The sequence below is a fragment of the Fistularia commersonii genome, chromosome 15 (genome assembly GCF_037954325.1).
Source record: "Fistularia commersonii isolate RoL2024-O1a breed Wild chromosome 15, RoL_Fcom_v1.0, whole genome shotgun sequence".
NCBI classification, from domain to species: Eukaryota; Metazoa; Chordata; class Actinopteri; order Syngnathiformes; family Fistulariidae; genus Fistularia; species Fistularia commersonii.
The window spans coordinates 10,226,318-10,249,466 of NC_141298.1; the positions used below are offsets into that span (position 1 = coordinate 10,226,318).

General features: G+C 45.6%; 3 protein-coding genes across 3 annotated transcripts; 2 read left to right on the forward strand and 1 right to left on the reverse strand.

The window, feature by feature from the left end:
* Window positions 1–261: 261 nt before the first annotated feature.
* On the forward strand, window positions 262–10,048 carry gusb (glucuronidase, beta). Its single transcript, XM_086160869.1, has 12 exons — window positions 262–577; window positions 1,977–2,162; window positions 2,237–2,418; window positions 2,813–2,955; window positions 3,294–3,481; window positions 3,798–3,950; window positions 4,526–4,704; window positions 5,237–5,383; window positions 6,133–6,217; window positions 7,165–7,341; window positions 7,966–8,101; window positions 8,950–10,048. Exons 1-12 carry the CDS (start codon window positions 272–274, stop codon window positions 9,099–9,101), a joined length of 2,034 nt encoding a protein of 677 aa, XP_086016995.1. The 5' UTR covers window positions 262–271; the 3' UTR covers window positions 9,102–10,048.
* A 3,809-nt stretch (window positions 10,049–13,857) lies between these two features.
* vkorc1l1 (vitamin K epoxide reductase complex, subunit 1L1) lies at window positions 13,858–19,562 on the reverse strand. The gene is made up of 3 exons (XM_086160870.1): window positions 19,327–19,562; window positions 17,078–17,187; window positions 13,858–14,986 (listed from the first exon to the last, which is right to left on the reverse strand). The coding sequence occupies exons 1-3, from the start codon at window positions 19,548–19,550 to the stop codon at window positions 14,760–14,762; spliced, it is 561 nt and encodes a 186-aa protein (XP_086016996.1). The 5' UTR covers window positions 19,551–19,562; the 3' UTR covers window positions 13,858–14,759.
* Window positions 19,563–21,019: 1,457 nt separating this feature from the next.
* LOC147226448 (nuclear protein 1-like) lies at window positions 21,020–22,331 on the forward strand. Its single transcript, XM_086160871.1, has 2 exons — window positions 21,020–21,317; window positions 22,031–22,331. Exon 1 carries the CDS (start codon window positions 21,079–21,081, stop codon window positions 21,307–21,309), a length of 231 nt encoding a protein of 76 aa, XP_086016997.1. The 5' UTR covers window positions 21,020–21,078; the 3' UTR covers window positions 21,310–21,317; window positions 22,031–22,331.
* Window positions 22,332–23,149: the final 818 nt, after the last annotated feature.

Sequence of the window (23,149 nt, forward strand, 5' to 3'; positions counted from 1 at the left end):
GCGTTTCACGAAATGAATTATCATTATTATGGGTGCATAAAGGTCTCCAATGTGATTTTAACTCTTGAAAATAATGTGCTAAAATATTTAACGCAACGATTAATATTTATAATCTATAGTTTGACTGATAGATTGGTGTTAACAATTTAACTTTAGATGAAGTATTAGTACCGTTTGTGGCGTGTCACTGCAGTCACCTTGACGATAATACCAAAGATTCCGACGGTCCCTGAATGCAACGCGGAAGACACTCTGGTCACGTGATCGTTGGATGAGGCACGTGAGTCCATCAGCCGCCAAGCGCGCGCGCACACACGTACTGTCAGCGAACAGAACCGAACAGAGCCGAACCGCGACGATGCGGAGCCCCGCCGGATCCGCGGCGCTCCCCGTCCTCTGCCTCTGTGCGATGCTGCGGGACGCGGGGGCTCTCCTGGACGGCGGGATGCTCTTCCCCCGGGAGTCCCCGTCCCGGGAGGTGAAGGAGCTGAGTGGCGTGTGGAGCTTCCGAGCGGACAAGTCGCCAAACAGAAACAAGAGTTTCGAGGAGGCCTGGTACCGACGCCGGCTATCAGAGGTTAGCTAGCGGGTCGCATGAAACACCGTCTTGTTTTTATGTTCATTTTTTTTTGTCGTTACTTTGGTCTTAGTTTGTTTGTTTGTTTGTTTCGTTTTCCCTCGAACTGTTCAGTCACGGGGTGTGTTTTACTTTAAAAGTGGCCAAACCATCTATTTCCGAATTGCTAACCCCGGGGTCAGTGACCAAAAACATCTGCTCAGCACATCCGGACTCGACGCGAACAGCGCTGACTAGTTCATGGAAGGATTAACTAATTTTCAAAAACCTGTCTGTCTCCCAGTTCCACTTGTTTGTCCTGGTAGAAGATAGAAATCCCTTCCGTCTTATTCAGTATAATCCACAGTCACGGTAGCAGGGCCACTTGTTGTGTCAACATGCCCAGAGGAGGAGTAGAAATTTGGCGAAATATCCATAAGTCAATGCAAAGTGAGGCACTATGTTAACAAAAGCGAGTGGTTGTACGATGACAAACAATGCATGGGATGGTAGAGCATTTATAACAAGGACAAGAGACAATTATTTGCAGTTTATGAAAGCCCTCATGCCCTGACTAAAAGTTATTAGCCGGATACAGGATGGACTCCTGGGAGAATTGAGGGTCCTGTGTCTGTCCGACCTTTCTGTGGAGGACGCTAAGACATCTAACATAATTGAAATTACGACAACAGTTATGCTGCTTTTTGGAGCTAGCAGCGTCCTGCTTTATTGCAACATTTTGATGTAATGTGTGAGGCTGTCAACACTCAAATGATAGGTGAGCACTGTTGTAGACAGGATGCACGTTTTCAAGGATGCATGTCAACTTGGAGACGTCAACAGCTCGGCTCGATAGAAATTGGCCACCTAATTCGGACAATTGGACCAATACTGGGAGAACCAGAAGAGACTTAAGGCAGATGGAAAATTACAATGTCCGTCGGAACCCAAACAATTGTCTTCATTGGTGCCCTCGACACTGGACTTGGAAGGCTGGTATCTATACACTCTCCTGGATGGTATGGAGACAAGATGCTCCATCCCCCACCACCTCTGTATCAGAACTCACCGAGGTCGTCTCCGCGGCCGGCACGGCAATGGCTGTCATCACTATCACTGACAGTCGTCATAACTATCAGGCGGCAGAGATATTTGGGAGGGACTGAATGGAGATTGAAGTACGCAGGCCTTTGTTGTCATATACAGTTATCTATAGAGCACAATATCAGCAACATTATTTTTATGCCCTTGACAATGGCATCTAGATCCTTTTTTTGTTATATCATTTGGGTCATTTTTTCATTTTCATCATCTCACTGTGACTTGTTTCTCGGTTATTTAAAAAAAAAAAAAAGTGCATCTCATTTCAAGATGCACAGCAGGAGAAGTCAATAGAAATATATTTTGATTGCATCTTCAGACCGGTCCGGTGATTGACATGCCCATCCCCGCCAGCTACAACGACATCACCCAGGATCCCACCCTGAGAGATTTTATCGGCTGGGTGTGGTACGACAGAGAGGTGTGGGTTCCCGGCCGGTGGGTGTCAGACGAAGGGACGAGGATTGTCCTCAGAGTGGGAAGCGCCCACTATTATTCAATTGTGGTGAGTATTGATCATGTAGACTGGTCCATGCATGAGTGCCGGCTGGTGTGAACCGCCTCTTCGCCTCCCTGCAGTGGGTGAACGGGGTGAGAGTGACCGAGCATGAAGGCGGCCACCTTCCGTTCGAGGCCGAGATCGGCAGCGTGCTCCGCGGGGAGCAGACGACGTCCTGCAGGGTCACCATCGCCGTCAACAACACCCTGACCCCGCACACCCTTCCACCTGGAGGCATCCAGCGCATGAACGACTCTACCAAGTAACTCATCCTGTCATTTTCACATGAAATCAAAAAAAAAAAAAAAAAATCCCAGAACAGGTGGATTTGTGAGAGAGGGAATTCTTCTTTTTCATTACAGAAACCATAAAAAAAAAACAAATCTTTGTTTACTCCGTCAATATTTAAGCGCTAAAAGGGCAAGACCGAACGATAATGTAAATGATATCTCAAACAGTGCATCTCCTCAGTTTGCCTAGACCACTTACAACGCTTCAAGCTTATTTCATGAGTGCGTTATATGAAAATATAACCAATTTTATTTGATATATCGTTATCTCCTACCCTTTAAATCGGGCATTACCTTGAACAAGTGTTAATGTCAATATTCAAAGTTGTCTAAGGTGACGGTGGGGGGGGTGTCGTCTCTCCGTAGGTATCCCGACGGGTTTTTTGTGCAAAACACCAATTTCGATTTCTTCAACTACGCCGGGATCCACCGCCCCGTGCTGCTCTACACCACCCCCCAAGCTTACGTGGACGACATCACCGTGGTGACCAACTTTGTCAACGACACAGGTCACATAATCATTTTTTTTTTCTCGATCAACAACCCTGACGTGTGACTGAGAGAGCAAGCCCAGAGATAAGGGATATTGAGAATGAATGTGTTGATTTTGTAAGTTAAAGAAAAGGGCACAGTTAATGTACTTCATTTTTCCTTTATTTTATCAATAGTTTATTAATATTTATAGAATGGTGATGATTGTTCACTCACAGTCGGCACATAACTAGCTAAACGTACTGGCCACTTAACAACAAAATAATAATACTGCATTTCACCTGTGTACAATCTTCACATGAGAACGTGTGTCTATTTTATTTTAATGAATATTGCGGTATCCTCCGTATATTAGGTTTTGTCAGGTACACGGTGTCTGTCCGAAACGCGGCCTCAGTCATCCTGAAGGTGACGCTGATGGACAAAGACGGCCGCTCCATCGCCGCCTCTAGCAACATGTTTGGCGTGCTCAAAGTGCCGGATGTCCAGCTTTGGTGGCCGTACCTGATGAGCGAGAATCCGGCTTACCTTTACAGCATGGAGGTGAGTGCACAAGGGCCGAGTTCGCCACTTGTAACGTCCAGATGATATGAGTCCCTCAGAATTGTCTTTTTCAGTCGCCCCTAAAAAAAAAAAAAAAAAAACATTTCCAGTTCACGTCAGGTTTTTTCCCACACACAAATCTTGTAGCTCTTTCAGAATTCACCCTTGCTGCATTTGACTTTTAATTTCCAAACACCATCCAGCAGCATTTCCTGCAACTTGTTGATGGTCCCTTTGAAGAAAAAAAAAACTCTTGAATCCCAAATTTCTGATGTTAATTATTTCACAAATACATTTTTCTAAATCTCCCGGCAAGGTCCACCTGTTGTCCACTGATTTGGGAACAACCTACGAAGACATCTACACCCTGCCGGTTGGTATCCGAACCGTCAACGTCACCAGCACGCAGTTCCTCATCAACAACAAGCCCTTCTACTTCCACGGGGTCAACAAACACGAGGACTCGGACGTGAGTGACACTAGTGGGAAGCAAAACATCACAGAACTCACTTGGCTTGAAACGGCACTCCTGATGTTGACAGAGTTAGTTTTCCCCTGAAGGCAATGCAAACTAGAACTTAAAGAAACACAAGCATGCATGTAAAGAAACTCCTCAGGGTCTAAGAAGTCAAACTCTTGCTTTGCGGAGCCCCGACATTCTCTGGGTTCTCCAGGTTCTCCGTCCTACTAACCCTGGCTCTCCTAACAAACTGTGTGCAGGATGTGCTGTGCAAACAATGAATGAATATTTGGCATGTGAATTTTCATCACTGTTAATTCCAGAAATGCGAGTATAAGAGCTCGCTCGTCTTCCATTCACCAGCCCGTTTCCACCGACAGACCATAATAACGTCATGATTCACGAACTTGCAGCATTATACCCCCTGTCATCTATTTGCGGCACATTCTCTTAACTCTGTGTGTTTTTCCAGATTGTTGTTTCTCCCAATTTTATGCCGCAGCGTGTTGAGCTTTCGAGGGTTGTGCTGCATTCCGCCTTACGTGAACGTAAATTCAAATCCGGGTTACCTGGTGCCGCCGCAGATCCGAGGCAAAGGCCTGGACCTGCCCCTGCTGGTCAAGGACTTCAACCTGATGAAGTGGTTGGGGGCCAACTCGTTCCGCACCAGCCACTACCCGTACGCGGAGGAGGTGCTGCAGATGTGCGACCGCCACGGCATCGTGGTGATAGACGAGTGTCCCGGCGTGGGCATCAAAGACATGTAGGTGTCAAACCCGAAGACCCTCTTCATCTTTTACCGCCGAGACTCAGTTCATCAGTGAGTGGAAGTTTTCCCCAAGGCGCAACCAGCGGGTGTTTCTTTGACCCCGCCCTTCGTCCACCCAAATCCAGCCCGTTTGTCCTCCAGGCCGAGCGGATATACCCGGGAAAATTCACCCCAAATGTTCCAGAGGAAGGGAAACTTGAAACGTCCCATATTTTGTCTGTTTATTTATTTATCTCATTTGAATTTAAAGTTAAGGGAGGTTTATCTGGACGGGTGTTTTTAAAGTTTTGAATGAAAATTTCTGTACGCTTTGACTCCGATTTACTTAAACTGTCTGTCATTTCAAGACAAAAAACATCATGCGACCCCAGCGACTCTTTTTGTTAGTGATGACCTACTGTGTAAAAGACCACATTTAAATTTTAAAGTGGTTGCATTTATCTGCTCTATAAATTCCCCTTCTGGTGACGATGCTTTGAAGACAAAAGAGATAGGTTAACTCGCGTGACATGTATGTGTCCTACAGCCGTAGCTTTGGAAATACCTCCTTGGATCATCACCTGGTGGTCATGGAGGAGCTGGTGCGTCGGGACAAGAACCACCCCGCTGTGGTGATGTGGTCGGTGGCTAATGAGCCGGCGGCGGAAATGCCCCCTGCTGGATTTTATTTCAAGTGAGTCCCGGTCAAAACTACATGTAGTGCTTCGATAACATTTTTGCCTCTCTGCTGTTTTTGCCTTTTTTTGACAAAGTGTGAAAGCGCTCCAACACGCCCCCACCCCGAGACCTGCAAAGCCCCATCTTCTCTCAGGAATCTGGTTTCGTCAGTTGCAGCCGAACGTAAACAACCCAGGCTGAGCAGCAGCCCCAGGCAGATGTGTTTGAGATTTTTCTCATGTTTAGGGAAGACAAATCTATTTTGGCAGTCGCTCTCTGAGGACGTAACCTCCCCATTTTGAGATGAGCAGGTTTCAGGATAAAGTTTTGCTTTCGGATTGGGCGTCAGTCACGGCTCGGACTCCCGACGGGGGGAGTGTGACTTCTCCGCGTCGCACAAACCGATCACAATCGCAACCCGTGTTTCGGCCCAGTTGCGGCAAGAGGCACTTTCGGCGTTACACAATCACACTACTACATCAGGCCAGCAGTGACTGGCTTATCAAGACAGAGCATTACGGGTTTTAACCCCAGCCCCTTTGGGAGCCTGATGGTTTCACAACCAGAACCGTCATAGAACCATAATCTTCTTATTGAAACATTTTTAAATCTGGGGTTAATAAGGTGTTGCGCACTTTATTTGTGTCTACAAAGTAGGTGCCTTGTAAAAAGCGTCAGTGTGTACATTGTTGCATTGTTGTGCGCAGTGTTCTACCCTTATATATCCTAACTGCGGACTGATTGGCTCAACTGTGTTGTTTACAGGACGGTGATCAATCACACCAAAGCTCTGGATCCCACCCGTCCCGTTACTTACATCACCGACAGCAACTATGCCCGAGACAGGGGGGTGAGTCTTTCACGGGCATCGCGACAAAGAGGAAAAAACAGTCCATTGTCGATTAGCCGCAACAGACGCAGGAGCGAAAGGAATTCTATTCCGTCCACTACTTGTTAGCATAGTATTTTGAAGCTGCAACCAGGGTCGGGGTCGAAATAAACGGCGTGCCTGAAAATACCCCCAGGAAGACGCATGACCCAACTGGCAACCATGTTTTGAGCGAAACATCTCAGAAACCCTTAGAGAAGTGGTTTATTAGACAATCTTGTGCAGTTGTCCAATCTGTTTCCACCTGTGATGAGCCCGTCAAAGGGCCTTGCAAACGAAATGAATGAATGAAATACCAGAGGGGATTATCAGTTGGCACTGAGACGCTCCCGTTGGGATTGCCGGCATTCCTCGGCCTTGAGGAAGATGGCTGCGGGTGAAGTTGGACGCTCGGAGGTGCTCATTAAACGCCGCTGGCTCACTTCCAGACCCTAATTTGTCAAAGCCTCTTATTAGAGTTCAGGTTTGGTTTCCTGACATGCTCCTAAAGGAGTCTAAAGTCAGGATCAGCAGCCGCCAACCTTCACGGCCAAGAATAAGCATGGAGTTAGATACAATAACGGTTTAATTTCACACTGCAGTTCTCGCAAAACACACACACGATGAAGAGTCCCCCTGTTCTGATAACTTAAAATTAATATTCCTCTATTTGAGTCCTTAAATTGAGCCGCTGTAATGAGGTGCAGAAGCTTTTCGTTCTTAAAAATGATGCAGATGGCCGACGAAGCTGTTGTTGCTCGTTCGTCCTGCTCATTTGCATATCTCTTTGGATGTATTCTGGTTTTTTTTGTTGTTGTTATTTTTGCTCGCTTTCTCTTTGCCTTGTTTACTCGCTCCCTTCAACATTTTTACGCATCGAGCTCCTTGTTCTGGATGGTGGGGTCAGTCGTTTCGCCCTCTGTCCAAAGGCTCCCTACGTGGACGTGATCTGCGTCAACAGCTACTTCTCCTGGTACCACGACCCAGGTCACCTGGAGGTCATCCCCATCCAGCTCAACACTCAGTTCGAAAACTGGTACAAGACCTACCAGAGGCCCATCATCCAGAGCGAATATGGGGCTGATGCAGTATCGGGGCTCCACAGTGTGAGGACACACACACACACACACACACACACACACATGCATCTGTGCGCTCAATATGCAGGGACTCCAGTCATACCAGCACTCAACATGTGACCAAAAATCAGCACACACACAAAACCATTCCTATACACATAAGATAAGGTAGACTTCATTGATCCCAATATGGGGAAATTCAATTGTTACAGCAGCGTTCCAGGGTAGAAAAGTGTGCAAATCAAAAACAACAGAAGGAATTTACAAATGAGGGATATAGATACAAATGAACAAAGACTATGTTCAACATATGCAAAAGAATACAAAATACAAAAAGGAATAAAAGAAATGCCTTGTGCAGTGATTGGTGCTAGAAAATACAGGTGAACAGTTGGTGGCATGGGTAGTAAAAATGAAATAATGATTCAGGTGTCCTGGAGAATGTATAAAAATACTATAAAGATTGCACCGTACTGTATACACACACATACACACTCACGTCAGCACACAGCAACGCATACACAAGCATCAAGACAGTTACATCTATACACATGTACACACACACACACACACACACACACACGGACATATTGAGTCAATTTCAGTGGCACCTCCAGCACGTGACTCAGCGCTGCCCTTTGACTCCCCCAGGACCCTCCTGCCATGTTTTCCGAGGAGTACCAGAAGGTGGTCCTGCAGAGCTACCACAGCGTGCTGGACCAGAAGAGGCAGCATTACGTGGTCGGCGAGCTCATCTGGAACTTTGCCGACTTCATGACGGCGCAAGGTACGGCACCTAGGGGATGTGTTTGAGGGACCCTGTTCAAAAATCAGATTTAAAAAAAGGATTGATCCTCCCTGGGATAAAATCACTTAGTCGCAAATTTCACAAGATAATTAGCATTGGGAATGTGCTGAGAGTTTCGGTGTGAGGCAGAAATTCCAGCGATCGCAATGTAGATTCCCTTTCTGTTCACGCATTCCTTGTTCGTTCTGGTCCGATTTAGTTATCGGGTAAAATATGTCAGTGGAAATCACGTGAGAGCCTTCTCTTCTCTGATCGGTCAGGAGTCCCTGGTGCAGGTATGTACGACTGTAGAAGTTCACACCGACTCAAATGACACACTCGTGACAGTTGATGGATAAACTCCGTCACGGATTCTTACGGTTATTCATTTTGTCAACCGTGCGTAGTTATTGGAATTTTATCACCATTGTCGTCAGCGTCAATTTATACTCATTGGTCCGTTTCTGATTACTCCTGAGAAGTCATCTGTGTGTGTGAGTTAGGAGTGGTGACGGTAGAAATCCTACAAATGTTTTGGGGGGTGGGGGGGGAAGCAGCAGCAACCCCAAGGCTTCCTGCTTGTGTTATAACAAGATAAGTGCCCTTGGTTTCATTCAGCCGAAGTCAAACAAGGCATTCTTGGAATAGTCGGGCCCATTGGCATTTACGTTACCTCTTTTCATTCGGCCGTTACGCAGCCATCACAATTATTTCCTTCCTGAAAGAAAGTCTTTGTCCCGCCCGGTCCTGCCGGTCGCTTTCGAAAATGGCAAGAGTTCACAGTTGAAGCAAAGTGTTAGGATCCTGATCCGCCACGTGCCTGACGCTCTCCCGGTCGCTCTCTGCAGCAGTCACCAGAGTCCTGGGGAACAAGAAGGGCGTGTTCACCAGACAGCGGCAGCCCAAGGCAGCGGCCTTCGTCCTGAAGGACAGATACTGGAGGCTGGCCAACGAAACCGGGAGGCTCCCCCCACGGGCCAGATTCCCCTGCTACCTCTGACACCCATGCGATTTCCCCTTCTCTTCACGAGGTGGGAAAAAAAAAAAAGATGCTGGTAATTTTTCTTTTTTTTTTTCTCCCGACACGGTCGTTTATTCCTGCGCGTTTTCTGACGCCATCGGGGATAACCCCGTTGTGGCGTATCGGCTCACGTGGGGCCGCGGACGTCGCACCCTGGACGAGAAATTCATTTTAAAAAAATAATCCAAAAGGGACGTCAGTGTGATTCGCTGGTCTTTCATTCGTCCCCTCGCTGAAACAGTCGGCACCGTTACAGCTACAGTATTCTGTTAAATCCTCTGCCTCATTCAGGGTCCGGTTCGGTCCATTTTTTTAAACACTTATTACAGTATTTTGTCGCGTGCCCCCGCGAGGGCGTCTTAAAGGGTCAGCTGAAAAGGAAAGGACGTGAAAGCGCTGTTTCAGAGCTGTTTTTAATAAGGGGAACTTTCAATGCTATAGTTTCGTAAACGGCATTAACCCCGTCGTTACGTCGCTCTCCGGGATATAGTCTGGGTCATTAGTGGACATCCGGGGTGAGCGGAGAGAGAGAGGGATCTTTGTCTGGTGGCCGGGGCCGGGTGGAGGGTACGGACCTGCTCCCGGGTCTGACGTCCTGCCGTCTGCAAAACGCAGCGTCGGCCAGAACTAATCCGACTGCCTATTTTTATCCCGGGGTCAGAATTATGGGCATTGTTTTGAGGGTCTGGAGCCAAATCTCCCCCCTCTCCCACCCTGCGGTCCAATCCTCCCATTTGTTTACTGTAATCAATCCATCCTCACTCACTACATCTTGACGAGATGAAATCTCTGCATCTCTTGATTCTCTGACCTCTTTGATTCAAATCATTCTGGAAATGCTTCATACGTGTAATATGTGAGTTGCGATGCTGAATCTTTATTTTATGTACGAAAAAAATCAATAAAAGAAAAATCTAATTTTGACTTTATCAAACAGCTCAGCTGTTTAATGGTACCTGATGTTTTGGGGTTTTTTTTGGTAGTTTTCAAGAGAGCTATCTCAGATTGTTAGTCTGGAAGTGGGAACAATTCAGGGCTCGAGACAAAATGTCTGCCGGTGGCGTGAAGCTGCTCCGGCTCTGGTCGCACACCTGACTTCGTGCTCGGGCTGTTCCTTGGCTCCGTGCATTTTTCCGCGTTGCTGTCTTAAACACCGTGTGTCCAGCTGGGGAACAATGGCGTTGGTACAGCGGCTGACCTTCAAACCGCTCCCTGTGCCGGTTTCATCTCAGCGCCGACGGGGTCGCCCCGAGACGCTCTCCTAATCATTATTTCTCCGCCAAATTTACCACCTTTATGTTCAGAAACTGATTTTTTTACTGGCATATTACAGCAAGAGAGCAGGATATCTTGCATTCCCCGTTATAGTATTAATATACGATATTTTAAAACCCCCGGAAAAGCATATGAAAAAAAAAAAAAAAAAACACATTCCCACTAATAAACCCTTTACAAACACCGGATCAACTAGCTCGTTTTATTTACGAGCAGCCCCATTATTAGTTTATTACCACTTCGGTTTAATGACCTTAGATGGGAACAGGTTTTTATTTGTGTGCTGCATTTAGTTATTGACCAGCCACACCTTTTTTCTAATCAGGCTCCAAAGAGTGCAAAAAGTCTGCTTTATAGCACTAATGTGAGAATGACAAGAGTCATGCTTTTACTGTCATTAGAACGAGGTGTGCTTCCCATCGAAAGGTTGACGGTTCGATTGAATGCGTGAAATTATATTCATTTTGACCACTGCCGCGAGTATTTACTCGATACTTTTCCGTGTTTCTTTTAGGCCAAATGCCAGAGAATAAAGGGCCAGGCTGAAATCCGCTTACGTCAGGGCCAGTTTATAAATTCCTGAATGATTTATAGCAACCTTTTGATTTGAAGCCGCCGTCGAGCGACTTCCTTTTTATCGTCCAATAACTTCAGGCGACAGGTGGTTTCAGAGGGAATGTTTTAATGGTAGATCAGTTCCACATGACGATGACACAATCATAAACGCTTCTCTTGTCAACCCTCCCCCGCGGTTTCCCCTTAATGTGAGCTCAATTTGAAACAAATGGGGTTTTTGTTGTTTTTTTTCCTTTTGTTTTTTTTTTTCCTCCACACCCTTCTGCTATTAGTGTAATACTTTCCCATGTAAGAAAATACAGCATTTTAAAACATATTTGGCAATACAGAAGCAAACCCATTCAGTTTTTCCTCTCAAAAGAAATTTAATAAACATTTTTCTTTTTAATGTCATCACATGGAATCCTTCCCCTCCTCCGGCCTTTTTTTTTTCCTTTTTTTTCTTTTCAATTTTTTATTCTATTTTTTTTTATTACTAAAAAATAACCCAGAATATTAACAGTCTATACAGCTAAAGGGCATAATCAACAAATGGAGAAAACAAAAACAATACAATCTTATCATTAAGTCTGGGGCGTGATCTTGACTAGCTACATGGAAAAACGACGACGGGGAATTTTAAACGAGTGGAAATCGCGGGGAGGATAAAATTAATGGCCATTGATTTGACGGGGCTGAGGGGGGGCAACTGGTGGATGGATTTTTGCAAAAAATCTTTGGGAAATCGTGACCCAATTTTGAGCGGTAACATCCAGAAGACGGCAGGCAGAGAGCGCCTGTTGCCACTCTTCCTTTTTTTAACAAGGCTCTTTTCTTTTCTTTTCTTTCGTTTCTTTTTTAACTATTTCTGGTCTTTGGCTCGAGGCCTTGTGATCAAACAGAAGGCACTTTAGTTGGCATTGGTGATGCAACTAACATGGCAGTCATACCTCTGGGCCTAAATTAATATTCATGGCAATGTAGTATTCGATCCCCGTGACCTTATTTAATCATTTTGAATTGCCGCGTCGATCCGTCGACGGGCCAGATGTTTGCAGCGCTTTTTTTTGGACCGACATCCAGATCCCTAACCCGTCGTATTAAAGTAACCAAGCACATCTAGTGTAATATCTTGCATATGACTAGAATCCTGATTTAAAAGGACAGGCGTATCTACTCTACACGTGTCGGTTCTACCGTTTACACTCAAAGGACCCTTAGTTCTTCCTTAAAAGACAAAAAAAATACTAGCAAGTTATGTCAGTTTGACTTCTGGATATTTTAAAAAAAAATGTTTTTAATGTGCAAGTGACCTGTCTCACACACATACCCACACACACACAAACACACAGGTGCACGTCTTTTCCCGGAAACAGACAAAAACAGTGCGGCTGGGATCTCATTCGAGACTTTATACAAAAAAGGAACGAAAAAAAAGAACCTGATGTAAGCGTAACAAGGCAATACTGTATAAGGAGGAGCAGTACGGTGACAGGCGAAGAAAAGCAAAACGCAAACATTTCAACCATTTCCTGCAAGAGAACAGCTTTTTGTTTTTTGTTTCTTACTAGTTCGCAACCAATCACATCGCCGCCGACCCCTTTTCTGAACCCCAAGTTTATCTTGACCCCCCCACCCCCACCCCACCCAAAAGAAGTCAAAGGTTTCAGACTCACTGACGTTGGGAATTTTGAGACCAAAAATGGATTGCGGAGATGAGGGGGGTGGTTGAGAAATCAGCTGCCAAAGTGCAACACGCTTGTAATCTAGTTACTCGTCCTAAATTGGAATATTGACGGGGCGCAGTGTGACTGGCGGGGAACCGGAATCGGAACACGCAGGGAGCGGATGAACAAAAAAAAACAACTCTCGACAAACATTCTGGAAAGAAAAGAAAGGGAGTGGGGGAAAAAAAAAAAGGACAGCTCAGCGTTGGGGACAAAAAAAAAAAAAAAATCAATGACTCCTCTCCGTTCTCGCAGGAAGCACGTGGCTGAATTTATATTCTCATAATTGCTATCGTTGTTGACGTAAACCCATCCCCTCAGAAAACAAGTGGCCAGAGCAAGCTGAGCTGTTAGCGGCGGGGATGATCTGGCTTTGTCACCACGGATGGATCTAGTTTTGAACCGTTGCACATCTTTTGATGCCGTTGAGATTCTCCGACATACTCTCGGGTGGAGGTGGATCATGCATCTGAAGAGGAGGGTGCTTTGACAGGGTGGAGGACGCTATTTCCTTCTGTCAATACGGGGGGGGGGGGTTCTTGTGGAAATCCGGTTCATCTCTACTCTGAGCACGGATCTTTCTCCCGTCTCGGATCTACCCAGGCATCTTTCCTACTGCAGCGAAAACAAAACAAAACAACTAATGATAAAACCCAAAAAAAATTAAAAGTCCCACTTATGGCTTCACTTGAAGAGTTTTACACGGGGGGGGGGGGGGGGTTCGTTCACAAATGAACAGTAACTCAGCTCAGTGACATCACCATTACTGTTGACTGACATCAGAGTTGCGGCGAACGACAAACCGTGACAACATTTGAAAAAAATAAAGAAGCCAGAGGAGCAGGCGGATGATGCCGACCCCCTCCCCCCCCTCCCCTCCTCCCCCGAGCGGACAATCACAGTGAAGCAGCCTTCGCTACCGCATGAGGAAACACTTGACTGGTATTTTACAACAACAAAAAAACAAAAAAAAAAATTGATCGCTAAAAAAATAAAGCCTTGGACCTGTGACAAGCCGAATGACATTATTACCCCCAGTTGAAGTAAAACACTGAATGAACAATCCTTTAGGCACGTTGAGTCTTTACGGATTCCACTTGTGTCGGCGGTCAGGAGCGCTTTTCACGCTGCAGGACAGAAACTGCTTTTTTTTTTTTTTTTTGTCATTCTTCCATTCTTTCTTTTCCCAATCCGGCTACATGACCTCCGACCTGCATGCCTGACTTGGTCCGCCTGACTGTGACCTCAAGATAACCGTTTTGTTCTGGATTTTTAAAATTGATTTTCCCGCACATTTCATTAGTTGGAATTCTATTTGGTTGTTTTTTCCCTTTTAAAAAAAATAATAATAATAATAATAATAATAATAAAAGTGGACATTGAATTACAATGTAGCCTAGAAATATTGCTCAGCAGCTTATTTACAGAATCTGCAAAAGAAAAGAAAAAAAAAGAAAAAGTGATCCGAACACGCATCTCGTCGCCCTGTGTTCGTTTATAGTGGTCCTCTTCACAGAAAAAAACTACAAACTGTAAACATGAAGAAAAACAATTCTGTATAAATGTCAATCGTGTCGCCTCTCCCATCCCTCCCCACCTCGCCTGCGGACCAGCAGAGCCCCTGGTGTGTGTGTGTGTGTGTGTGTGTTTGAGTGCGTATGTACGTGTGTGTCCTCCATTCTCAGCACCCATCAGCTCAGTTTCTGTTTCGCCGATCTGACTGTTCCCCCCGTTTTAAACGGCTCGCTTTGACCAGGTCGAGGACCCCCCCCCCCCCTTCCTCAAGTGGCTAAACAATGTAAAAAAAAAAAAAATTACATTTCACTTATAAATCCTTCCATGTTTGCAACATTGAGATCTCAGGCCCAACATTTAGTTTAGATTTCTTCATTTTTTTCTTTTTCTTTTTTTTTTGAACACACAGCAGAATAAACATTTTCGAAGCGAAGGTCTCCTGGTGGCAAGTCAAATGTTCAGAGGTCATGTTTCTTCCTCCCTCTTTCTCTCTTTTCAATTTCTCGTATTTTCTTTCCTTTTCTTTTTTTCCTCTTTCCTCCGTTGTCGCTCTCTCCACAGCTCCTTAGTCCTGTTTGGCCTGGAGCTGCTGCTTCCAGGCCTCGTTCAAGTAAACCAGTCGCTTGTAGTTGAGGATAAAGAGAATGAAGTTCAGCGCGTACGTGGTGACACAGATTATGCAGAAGTCCTTCAGGACGAAGTAGAGGATGTAACCCAGGTAGAGCGAGCCCACCACTGACAGGATGGATGTCGTCATGAGGATGAGGGCGGCCATGGCGCTGACAGTGAGTCCTGCGGCGGTGAGCAACACAAACAGCGGCTTTAGATAAAAATGCACAATGTGTTTTCTTTTCGCTTTGCGGTGGTTTCGGCCTCGGAGAGAGTCTTTTTTTTTTTTTTTTTCTCATTATCGGCCCCCTCGTGACGATTTTCAGCTGCTCCACCAGACACGCTGGTCATGTTGCACGCCGTCACATGCGGGGCTCAGTCATGGTTGCGGGGCCAAATATCCTCACCGAACAAAATATTCTGATCGATTCCAAGTTAAGTGATCATTTCATTGTTTATTATTGTGTCGATTTAGGACTTCTCTTGCGAGCTGAGCAAGATCCGTAAATCCATGTTGTTTTTTTAAATACGGATTGTTCAGGTACTTTCTCAATAATTTAAGGATCGTGTTGCTGACAATTCAAAGTGACACATTTTCCATTTTACCTTTGGCCTCTCCCAGGATTGTGGGGGGGAAGGGAGGGAGAAGAGTGAGTTTTTGCAGCGCATAAACTAGTGTTCATCAAATAAGCTTATATTATTGATGTGGCAACTGTCCCTAGTGGCAACCTGTCTATCAGGTTTTCAACATTAAAAAAACATTCGCATTAGACGTGAGAGCGTCGTGATGTCCAATCAGATATGCTCTGAGAAGAAGCATTGAGAAAACCTAACCGACACTTAGATGAAAAAAATAGGACGGCTGAGGCACAGTTGGTAGAGCGGGGCGTCCCTCCAAAAGGGAGGTTGGCGATTCAATTCTGGGCGTCTGCTTGTAAAAATGGGGGAAGAATGAATAGGTGACTGCTACCTTGAGGAAAGCGCTTCAAAACCGTGAGGTATGGAAGGGCTATATATGTGAAGGCCAGCGGCTATCACGCAGACAACAGTACGATACGGCTGCGGTTTTGCACCAGCCACTGATTCTACCAAACTTATTATATGCATTCAGCCGACGTGGCGGCGGTGTTACCCCGCTGTCGACGCCTGGTGCGGGTGGACTTCTATCCCAAATGTATCAATGATATTAGACCACAAGGAAAGGAAATATAAAATACCCCACGCTGCAGTTCAGGCGACAGTTTTATTTAAACTTTTGAACCATTAATGAGGAACTCCGTTGTTGGTCTGACACCCAGTGGAAAATGAAAGCACGCGCTGGTTTAGAGAAGTGAGATCAACAGTTCTCCAGACAACCCACCCCGTCTCTGACTTTGTTCGGGGACTGAAAAGCACTGGGCCGAAACAATGACATGGAGGACTTTGAGAAGGAGAATGAACAGTAAACCCGCAGCACCATCTTCACAGGGCAATTGGAGATTTTTTCCAACTTTCGCCATGAAACCACAAGCCAAGATAAAAGGTTTAATTCATTTCGCTTTTGATTCATTGCTTTTGTAAACTCGGGAGGACAAGCACACCGCTAGAAGACACGGGACAGGGTAGGAAAATGTGTTTTGGACTTTGCGGAGTTGAGAGTACAGTAAAATCCTTCTGTACTACTGAGTATCAATATTCCCGAGCCGCCGGCTGACGGTAATCTGAGATTAGAGTTTGGATCCATGCAGGTTTTAGAGTCACGCCCCTCTCTTTTACAGGGAGAGTACAAGCAAGGTTTCTCAAACGGTCTTGAATTTTAACGCAGAAAATCTTGAGCCGATGACTGCGGCGCCGGCTGGACTGGGCGTCCATTGTTCGGGTCCCGAGTGGTCGCCGCCGTGGCTAAAAGGACCCCTTGTTCTACCCTAGCGCCAGGTGGCCGTGCAGAACCTACGGGCCGGTCAGCCGTCAAAAATCTCACTGCAGCACGTTCTGAGTCGGCGGGATCGTACGGGGATTCCGATGAATCACACCCAAGTCACTAAAACGTCACCTCAAAGTCCTTGTGATAAGTTCTTACTGAATTTTTAAAGGAAAATTGAATAAAACAGTTTGTTCCGGCGACTTGCCTGCCGCGTCTGCTCGGCCACTGATGTGATTTCACTGTCATGTGAGTCAAATTGGCAAATATAGCAGCGGCAAGAGGCAGTCTGGTGAGTCAGCCCGCCTTGTGCAACCGTAAGGCCCGAGGACGGCCACCTGAGTCCCAGATTTTGTGGGCCGGCGAGATCTTACCTAGCAGGAGCTGAAAAGCATAAAAGACGATCCCGTAGATGCTGTTCGGCTGGTTCAGCGCGCTGTCATTTCCAAAAATCGAGCCCAGGAGTCCAAATCCTCGGCCCCACCTGGATCATACAAGAGAAAGAAAGTAAGCGGCCAGTAAGTTTAATTTTGTTTCTTGCACAGCAGTGAGAAACGTGCGAATTAAATCTCCTGAATCAGGCCCAATTAGGACCTGAAGAATAGATGAAAAGACGGTGTACAAGCAGAAATTGTACCAGTGAGACCCTTTCACTGTTCAGGGAACTGGAGCTAATGGGCAACTGTCCCCGCCTCATTGCAAGATTCATTTCATTTTTTCAATATCAATTACGAGTCACAAAAATTTGTGAGCCGACAGCCTCTGACGTGGCGTCTTAGGAGAGTGCCGCAAATCGAACTGGTCGCCGGGCTATTCGACCTTGTTGCTGCTGCGGTAGGGGGGAAAAAAAAATTGTTATAATATGGCTGGTTTACGGCCATAAACGCCAGATTCTTTTAGCGCAGTTGTAAAAGGGAACACTGTTAAATTTCTATCTTGCTGTGCAGTCGAGGGATGCCTTTTCCATCGTCCACTCATTCCTGGCCGCCCCTGCCGTTGATACCACATTTTCGCACTAACTTTAAATTCCGTCTCATTTATCGAATGGGTACAACAGCGAGTTTATAAGCTGATAAATTGTGCCGCGGTTAGACTGGCATCCCTGTAACTCCCGCAAGAACTACTGGAAATACCCATAAATCCAATACGTTTTATTGCCTCTAAATAAATCAGATCAGCTACGCCGCGCTTGTTATTTCTTAAAGGTTTCAAACAAGTTCCAAATAGTTTCTACATTGATCCAAAATCGATCCGCCAACCGTTGGTGCAAATATGAAACACAGACGCGCCTGTAAATAAATACTAGTCTGACGATGAAATCCCTTCCTGGAGAAAGAAGCCCCCCGCCGGTCCTCTGAGTATCACTCCGTGAAAACAGGGAGTCAACTTCTGAATGGATTAGTCGAGCATTTGGGCGGGACGGTAATACGCCAGGAGCTTAATGCCACACTGGGAGTGCGACTCTTATTGTGCAAGTTTGTGCAGCAATCCTCATTTATTTGTTGTCTCTCCACCTGTGGAGCGCTTAGCATAAGATGCACTTTTATCAACATGTAGCGAGGTTTGATGCAAATGCAAATGAAAGCATTTTGCAGATTCTATGCTGGTAATCGGCACCTTTGGCGTCGCACCTAAGTTCGAACGACAATGGGGAGGCTGTCTCTCAAGCGCAAGCTGTTATCTCAGTCATCTCGCAAGTATGCCACTAGCCCTAGACAGGTTGCATTCCACTAATATTCTGCATTGGGTCACAGCCAAGACTTGTGGGATTAAACAGGAGGAGGTTATTTCCCACTTTCAATTCCAATTCACCCATCAAGGCCATGGTGAGAACGTTGTGCATAAGAAGACCCCATTTTAACAGAATAAACTGGAGGGGAGGGGGGTATTCCTTTTGATTGGTAATGCACTCGTATGTTAGTGCAGACCCCCCCTTAAGAAAAAAGCTGGTTTGTCCTGTGGTTGGTTGCTCCAGATAGCCACCTCCTCGGTGACCTCTGGAGCGGCTACATGCTCCGTGTTCCTCTGGGGAATCTCTCCGGACGACTGACGGGTGGTGACATTAGCGCGGCAGCTAATGACAGCGGCGTGACAGCTAGCGTGGGCGTTAGCTAGCCACTCCGCTAGTTAGCCACAACTATAAACAATAAGCCGGGCTACAACCAAGCGTCTGTCGGGGCTGGCTAGCGGTGAGTACCCGGCTAAAGTTGCTGTTGTTTAGGGTTAAGCAGAAATATCAACATTAGCCCTAGCTTGCGGAATAGCGTGTAATAACGCGGAGTCGCCCCCCCCCTCCAATACAAAGCTAGCAGGCTCGGGGTACCAACAAACGGCTTGGGGATGGCTAACGGCTAGCGCAGCTAGCTTGGACCCGGGTAGCTTGCTAGCAGTACACATTGGAGACCCCGCCGAGCCGCTAACAAAGAGCTCCCGGCGAGCAGGTGGGTTATGACGGTTAACTTCGAACGATAGCGCGCCGAGGCTAGCTGGGTGCGTTTGACAGTTGGGAGCGGGAGCGGCGCTGGCGGCGGCGGCGGCTGTGTCGGCTCCCCCTCCCTCCCCTTGCCGGATGCTACAATAGCGGTTGGCTTCATTCAGCGGCTCTCGGCTGAATTCAAATTACCTTGAGCTGAACACTTTCGAACAGCTGATGGAGCTGCTGACGTCGCACATCGCCTTGTAGCTCGGGTCCCAAGCCTTTTCCCTCTCGACGTGGAAGGCGTAGAGGGACAGCAGTATGCCCAGCAGGCAAACCAGAAGCCGGGCTATTCTCTCCCACCGAGGGGTGGACACTCTCAGGACGGGCGCCGCCATCACTCCCTGGCCTAGCTGGAGACACGCATACATACGCAGCGAGTTCGCCTGTGAGACACAACTGCGACGTGGAAACGCGTCAGGACGCGCCACACGGTGAGGGGCGGGCCGCCGGGAGCCGCGCCGCGCACAGCAGAGCCGAGCCGAGCGGCGCTCCCTCCCCTGACCGGCCGCTCAATGCGGAAACAACCGAGCGGGCTAGAAAAGCATCGGCGGTTCAAAGGCAAGTGCACTGAGGGATGGGTGTATAACACAATAAACACATTTACGTTGATTTTAATCAACAAAAAAAACAATTGTTTCATGTTTGGATGAGCGATTTACACGAAGATTTCTTTATTCGGTGAGCTATTAGCACAAAACGACAAGCAAATGCATTAAAACAGCACAAACTTGGTGTGCAAAATGTGATTTGCACCAGTACATTTTACTTTTGAAAAGCTAAAAAGTGCAAGAGTAGGAATCCAGATTCCAAACCCAAGGTCATCTAAAAAAGTTTAAGGTGTGTTTATGTCATTTTATTTGTGGGCACCTTTCTAAACCCAGGGTCACCCAACAAAAAGTTAAAAAGATGAAAGATATACAGCAGTCGGTAACAAAATTACAGGGTGTTGTCAATTATGGTGTATGTGTTTTGCACGTATGTATGTTTGCATGCATGCAGTAATGTCACTACATTTTATTTGTGGACGCACTTCTATTCCCACAAAGATAAAACCTAAAGGTTGCAGCAGTTGGCATCGATTTTTCAGAGAGCTGCCAATATGATGCCTGCATGTATGCATGATTGCATGCATGCATGCATACATGCACATGACAATAATAATACATTTTATGTGTGGGCACCTTTCTAAACCCAAGGTCACCTTACAAAAAATGTAAAAGATTTACAACAGTAAGACTCCAAATTTCAGGGTGTAGCCATTCATGGTGTATGTATGCTTGCATGCATATATGTAATAATTATACATTTTATTTGCGGAAACATTTCCAAACCCCAGGTAGCCTCACAAAAAATTAAAAAATGAAAAGAATTATAACTTTTCCAATCCAGATTACAGGGTGTGGCCAGTTGCAGTGCATGTATGTCTGTAAATATGTTTGTATGTTTGTAAAATTGTGAGCGGACTTTGACTGCAAAACATGCGTACAATGAAACCTGATATTTAAGCCTTAAAATGTCCACAGCCTGGATCATTTTTTTAGCCTTTTTAAATTTCTATGTCTAAAAGTACTTCCTTTTTTTCAATGCCTGCAGAACTTCTCTTAAAACTGAATTATTACGTAGTACCGATGTTACAGCCACCCTCGTTCTCAGCGTTTGTTTCCTCTTAATTTGACTTTACTCACCATTCGGATATGGTCACCAAATTAAAAAAATAAATAAAGCAAATAAAGTATGCTTATTGAACAGTGGGGAGGGATCGATATGTCATATCCCATTCTGGGGGGGGGAGAAAACACCGAGTGATCACGTGACCGCGTGTATATAAACACACGGTGACATCATCTGTTTACCCGCCGCCGGGATCCGTCTGCGGAGAGGAAGCAACCAAACCAAATGGCCACCGACATGGAGAGGTTTTTCTCCTTCGAGGAGGCGTTTTACGACCAGTATGACTACTACAACCTGGTGGAGTATTCGTGCCACGCCGGAGGCAAAGGCAGGACCAAGCGGGAGATCGAACTCAACACCAACCGCCATCTCCCCGCCGGACACGAACGCAAAATCGCGGAGAAATACCACAACAGCGAGGTGAAGCGAAGGAGAACCAAGAGCTCCTCGTCTTGATCCTTCAGGTACCGGAACCTCTCGTCGTTTCTGCACTATTTTTTTGGGAGACTACCTGCTTGCCTGCTGTGCCTGTTATGTTTACATGAAGCCTGCAGCGCACAGCCCATGAAAAACAAGGGGTGGACGACGCCTACATGTTTTTTTGTTCCTCAAACCCTGCAGGAACACCGTGATCCCATCTGGATGAAATTGCCGTCATAGCTCCTGCACGGTTACACAACCCCTTGCTTTCTGTCTTTTTTTTTTCTCTCAACTTTTTATGGACTAGCATTAGATCAGTTACTTGTTGAAACATGTTTTATTGTGAGTCATTGTTGACTTAATGTTCCCAGCATTCACTCAAGCAAATTAAATCAGCTTGTGCTTTTCAAAATAGTCACACCCCTCTCAATATTTGTTTAGAGCCAGTTGAAAGCACATGCAACTCACATGTCCAGTATTATTATACTTTCTATGATAAAATAGGACAAATGAAGTGAGATATACTTAATTGATCCCAGGATTGGAGAATTATATGGCAGCAGCAGGAAAACATACAAAGAACTGAAAGTAACAAGCTAAAAATAAAATACACTAAAATCAGAAAGTATTAGAAGTATAAAAGTTTTATCTGGAACCACATGTACAGCAGGAAATAAATGTAATATGCAAGTGAATGACTTGTTTCGGTGGAACAGAAAACATTTGCAAATTATTAATGATGCCCTGTTTTCCCCAGGTCGGAACATGTGCTGGACTTCCCCCGGGTGGACCGTGGCCAAGTGTTTGTCCCTTTTTTCGACCGAGCGACCAGAGGCGAATGCACGACTCTGTCCTCTGTCCCACATCCATGTCCTGTAACGAGACCTGGCTTGTTCTTGCGCTACGCTTGTGCAAGAATAGTTTGTGTTGAGCTATGTAGGTCAGTCGTGTGCTGGGTGAATATGTAAAGATAGATATGGTTGTTGCTGTATTTCTGTTGGCCGAGCAGATATTTTACTGTATTTTAAATAAAGATGAATGCTGAGTAAATGTTAAAAGAGTGGTTTAATTATCAGCGTCATCCCTTTATATGACAAATTTTACAAGTAGAACTGACTAACAGTAACTGTATTTCATTCCATTTAGATGTAGCAACCTTCTCTTACTATGAAGTGGGTTCCTTCAAGTGATGTGACACAATCGATATTTTTAGTAGTTGCAATTAGTTCACCCCAGAAAACCCATAACATCCAAAAAGATGGATGCACAAAATTGATGTGGTGTTGGAATCCACTGAACCGAACCCAATACATGAAACATCTTTCAGAGGAACATTGAAGTTCAGTAAGTAGCAGTAAAGAGGTTTGCAACTCCCGATGCACGGAAATGGTTCAAATCTGGTTCAGATGTCACTGTATGCTACCCTGCAAAAACAAATCCACCTCGTTTCCCTTGATTAGTCAATATGTATACGATCCAGCTCCATTTTTCCTTCACCTTGCTCTCTGTACCCAGTGTCTTCTCGGGATGTGCCCCTACATGAAGTTTTTTTTTCTTTTTAATCTTGAGGAAATGGAATCCACATGCATTTTTAATGGTATGTGCTTTTGGGGGGCGTCACATGTAACTGTAAAATTGCACCCGTCCTTGCAAACCCAGAACCAAGGGCCCTTTCAGCCTTGAATGCATGGATAAATATTTATTTTGATATTGCACAGCTGTAAAAATAAAAAAAAGAAAAGTAGCTGCTGCATCTAATTAATTTGTTGTATTGAAATTCCCCCACTGTGGGACAATTAAAGGAATATTAATTTTGTTGTATTATTATTAATATTATTATTATTATTTTGTTCTATTAACCCAGAATGAAAATAAC

Bases quoted from the DNA above. Each gene is read 5' to 3' on its own strand.
- vkorc1l1 (XM_086160870.1), bottom strand. From the start codon at position 19,550: ATGTATGCGTGTCTCCAGCTAGGCCAGGGAGTGATGGCGGCGCCCGTC. The intron at 17,188-19,326 runs GTAATTTGAATT...TGTATGATCCAG, and splicing joins TCGAAAGTGTTCAGCTCAAG to GTGGGGCCGAGGATTTGGAC. The intron at 14,987-17,077 runs GTAAGATCTCGC...TCACCGCCGCAG, and splicing joins TGCTTTTCAGCTCCTGCTAG to GACTCACTGTCAGCGCCATG.
- gusb (XM_086160869.1), top strand. From the start codon at position 272: ATGAGGCACGTGAGTCCATCAGCCGCCAAGCGCGCGCGCACACACGTA. The intron at 2,163-2,236 runs GTGAGTATTGAT...GCCTCCCTGCAG, and splicing joins CCCACTATTATTCAATTGTG to TGGGTGAACGGGGTGAGAGT. The intron at 4,705-5,236 runs GTAGGTGTCAAA...TGTGTCCTACAG, and splicing joins GGCGTGGGCATCAAAGACAT to CCGTAGCTTTGGAAATACCT.
- LOC147226448 (XM_086160871.1), top strand. From the start codon at position 21,079: ATGGCCACCGACATGGAGAGGTTTTTCTCCTTCGAGGAGGCGTTTTAC.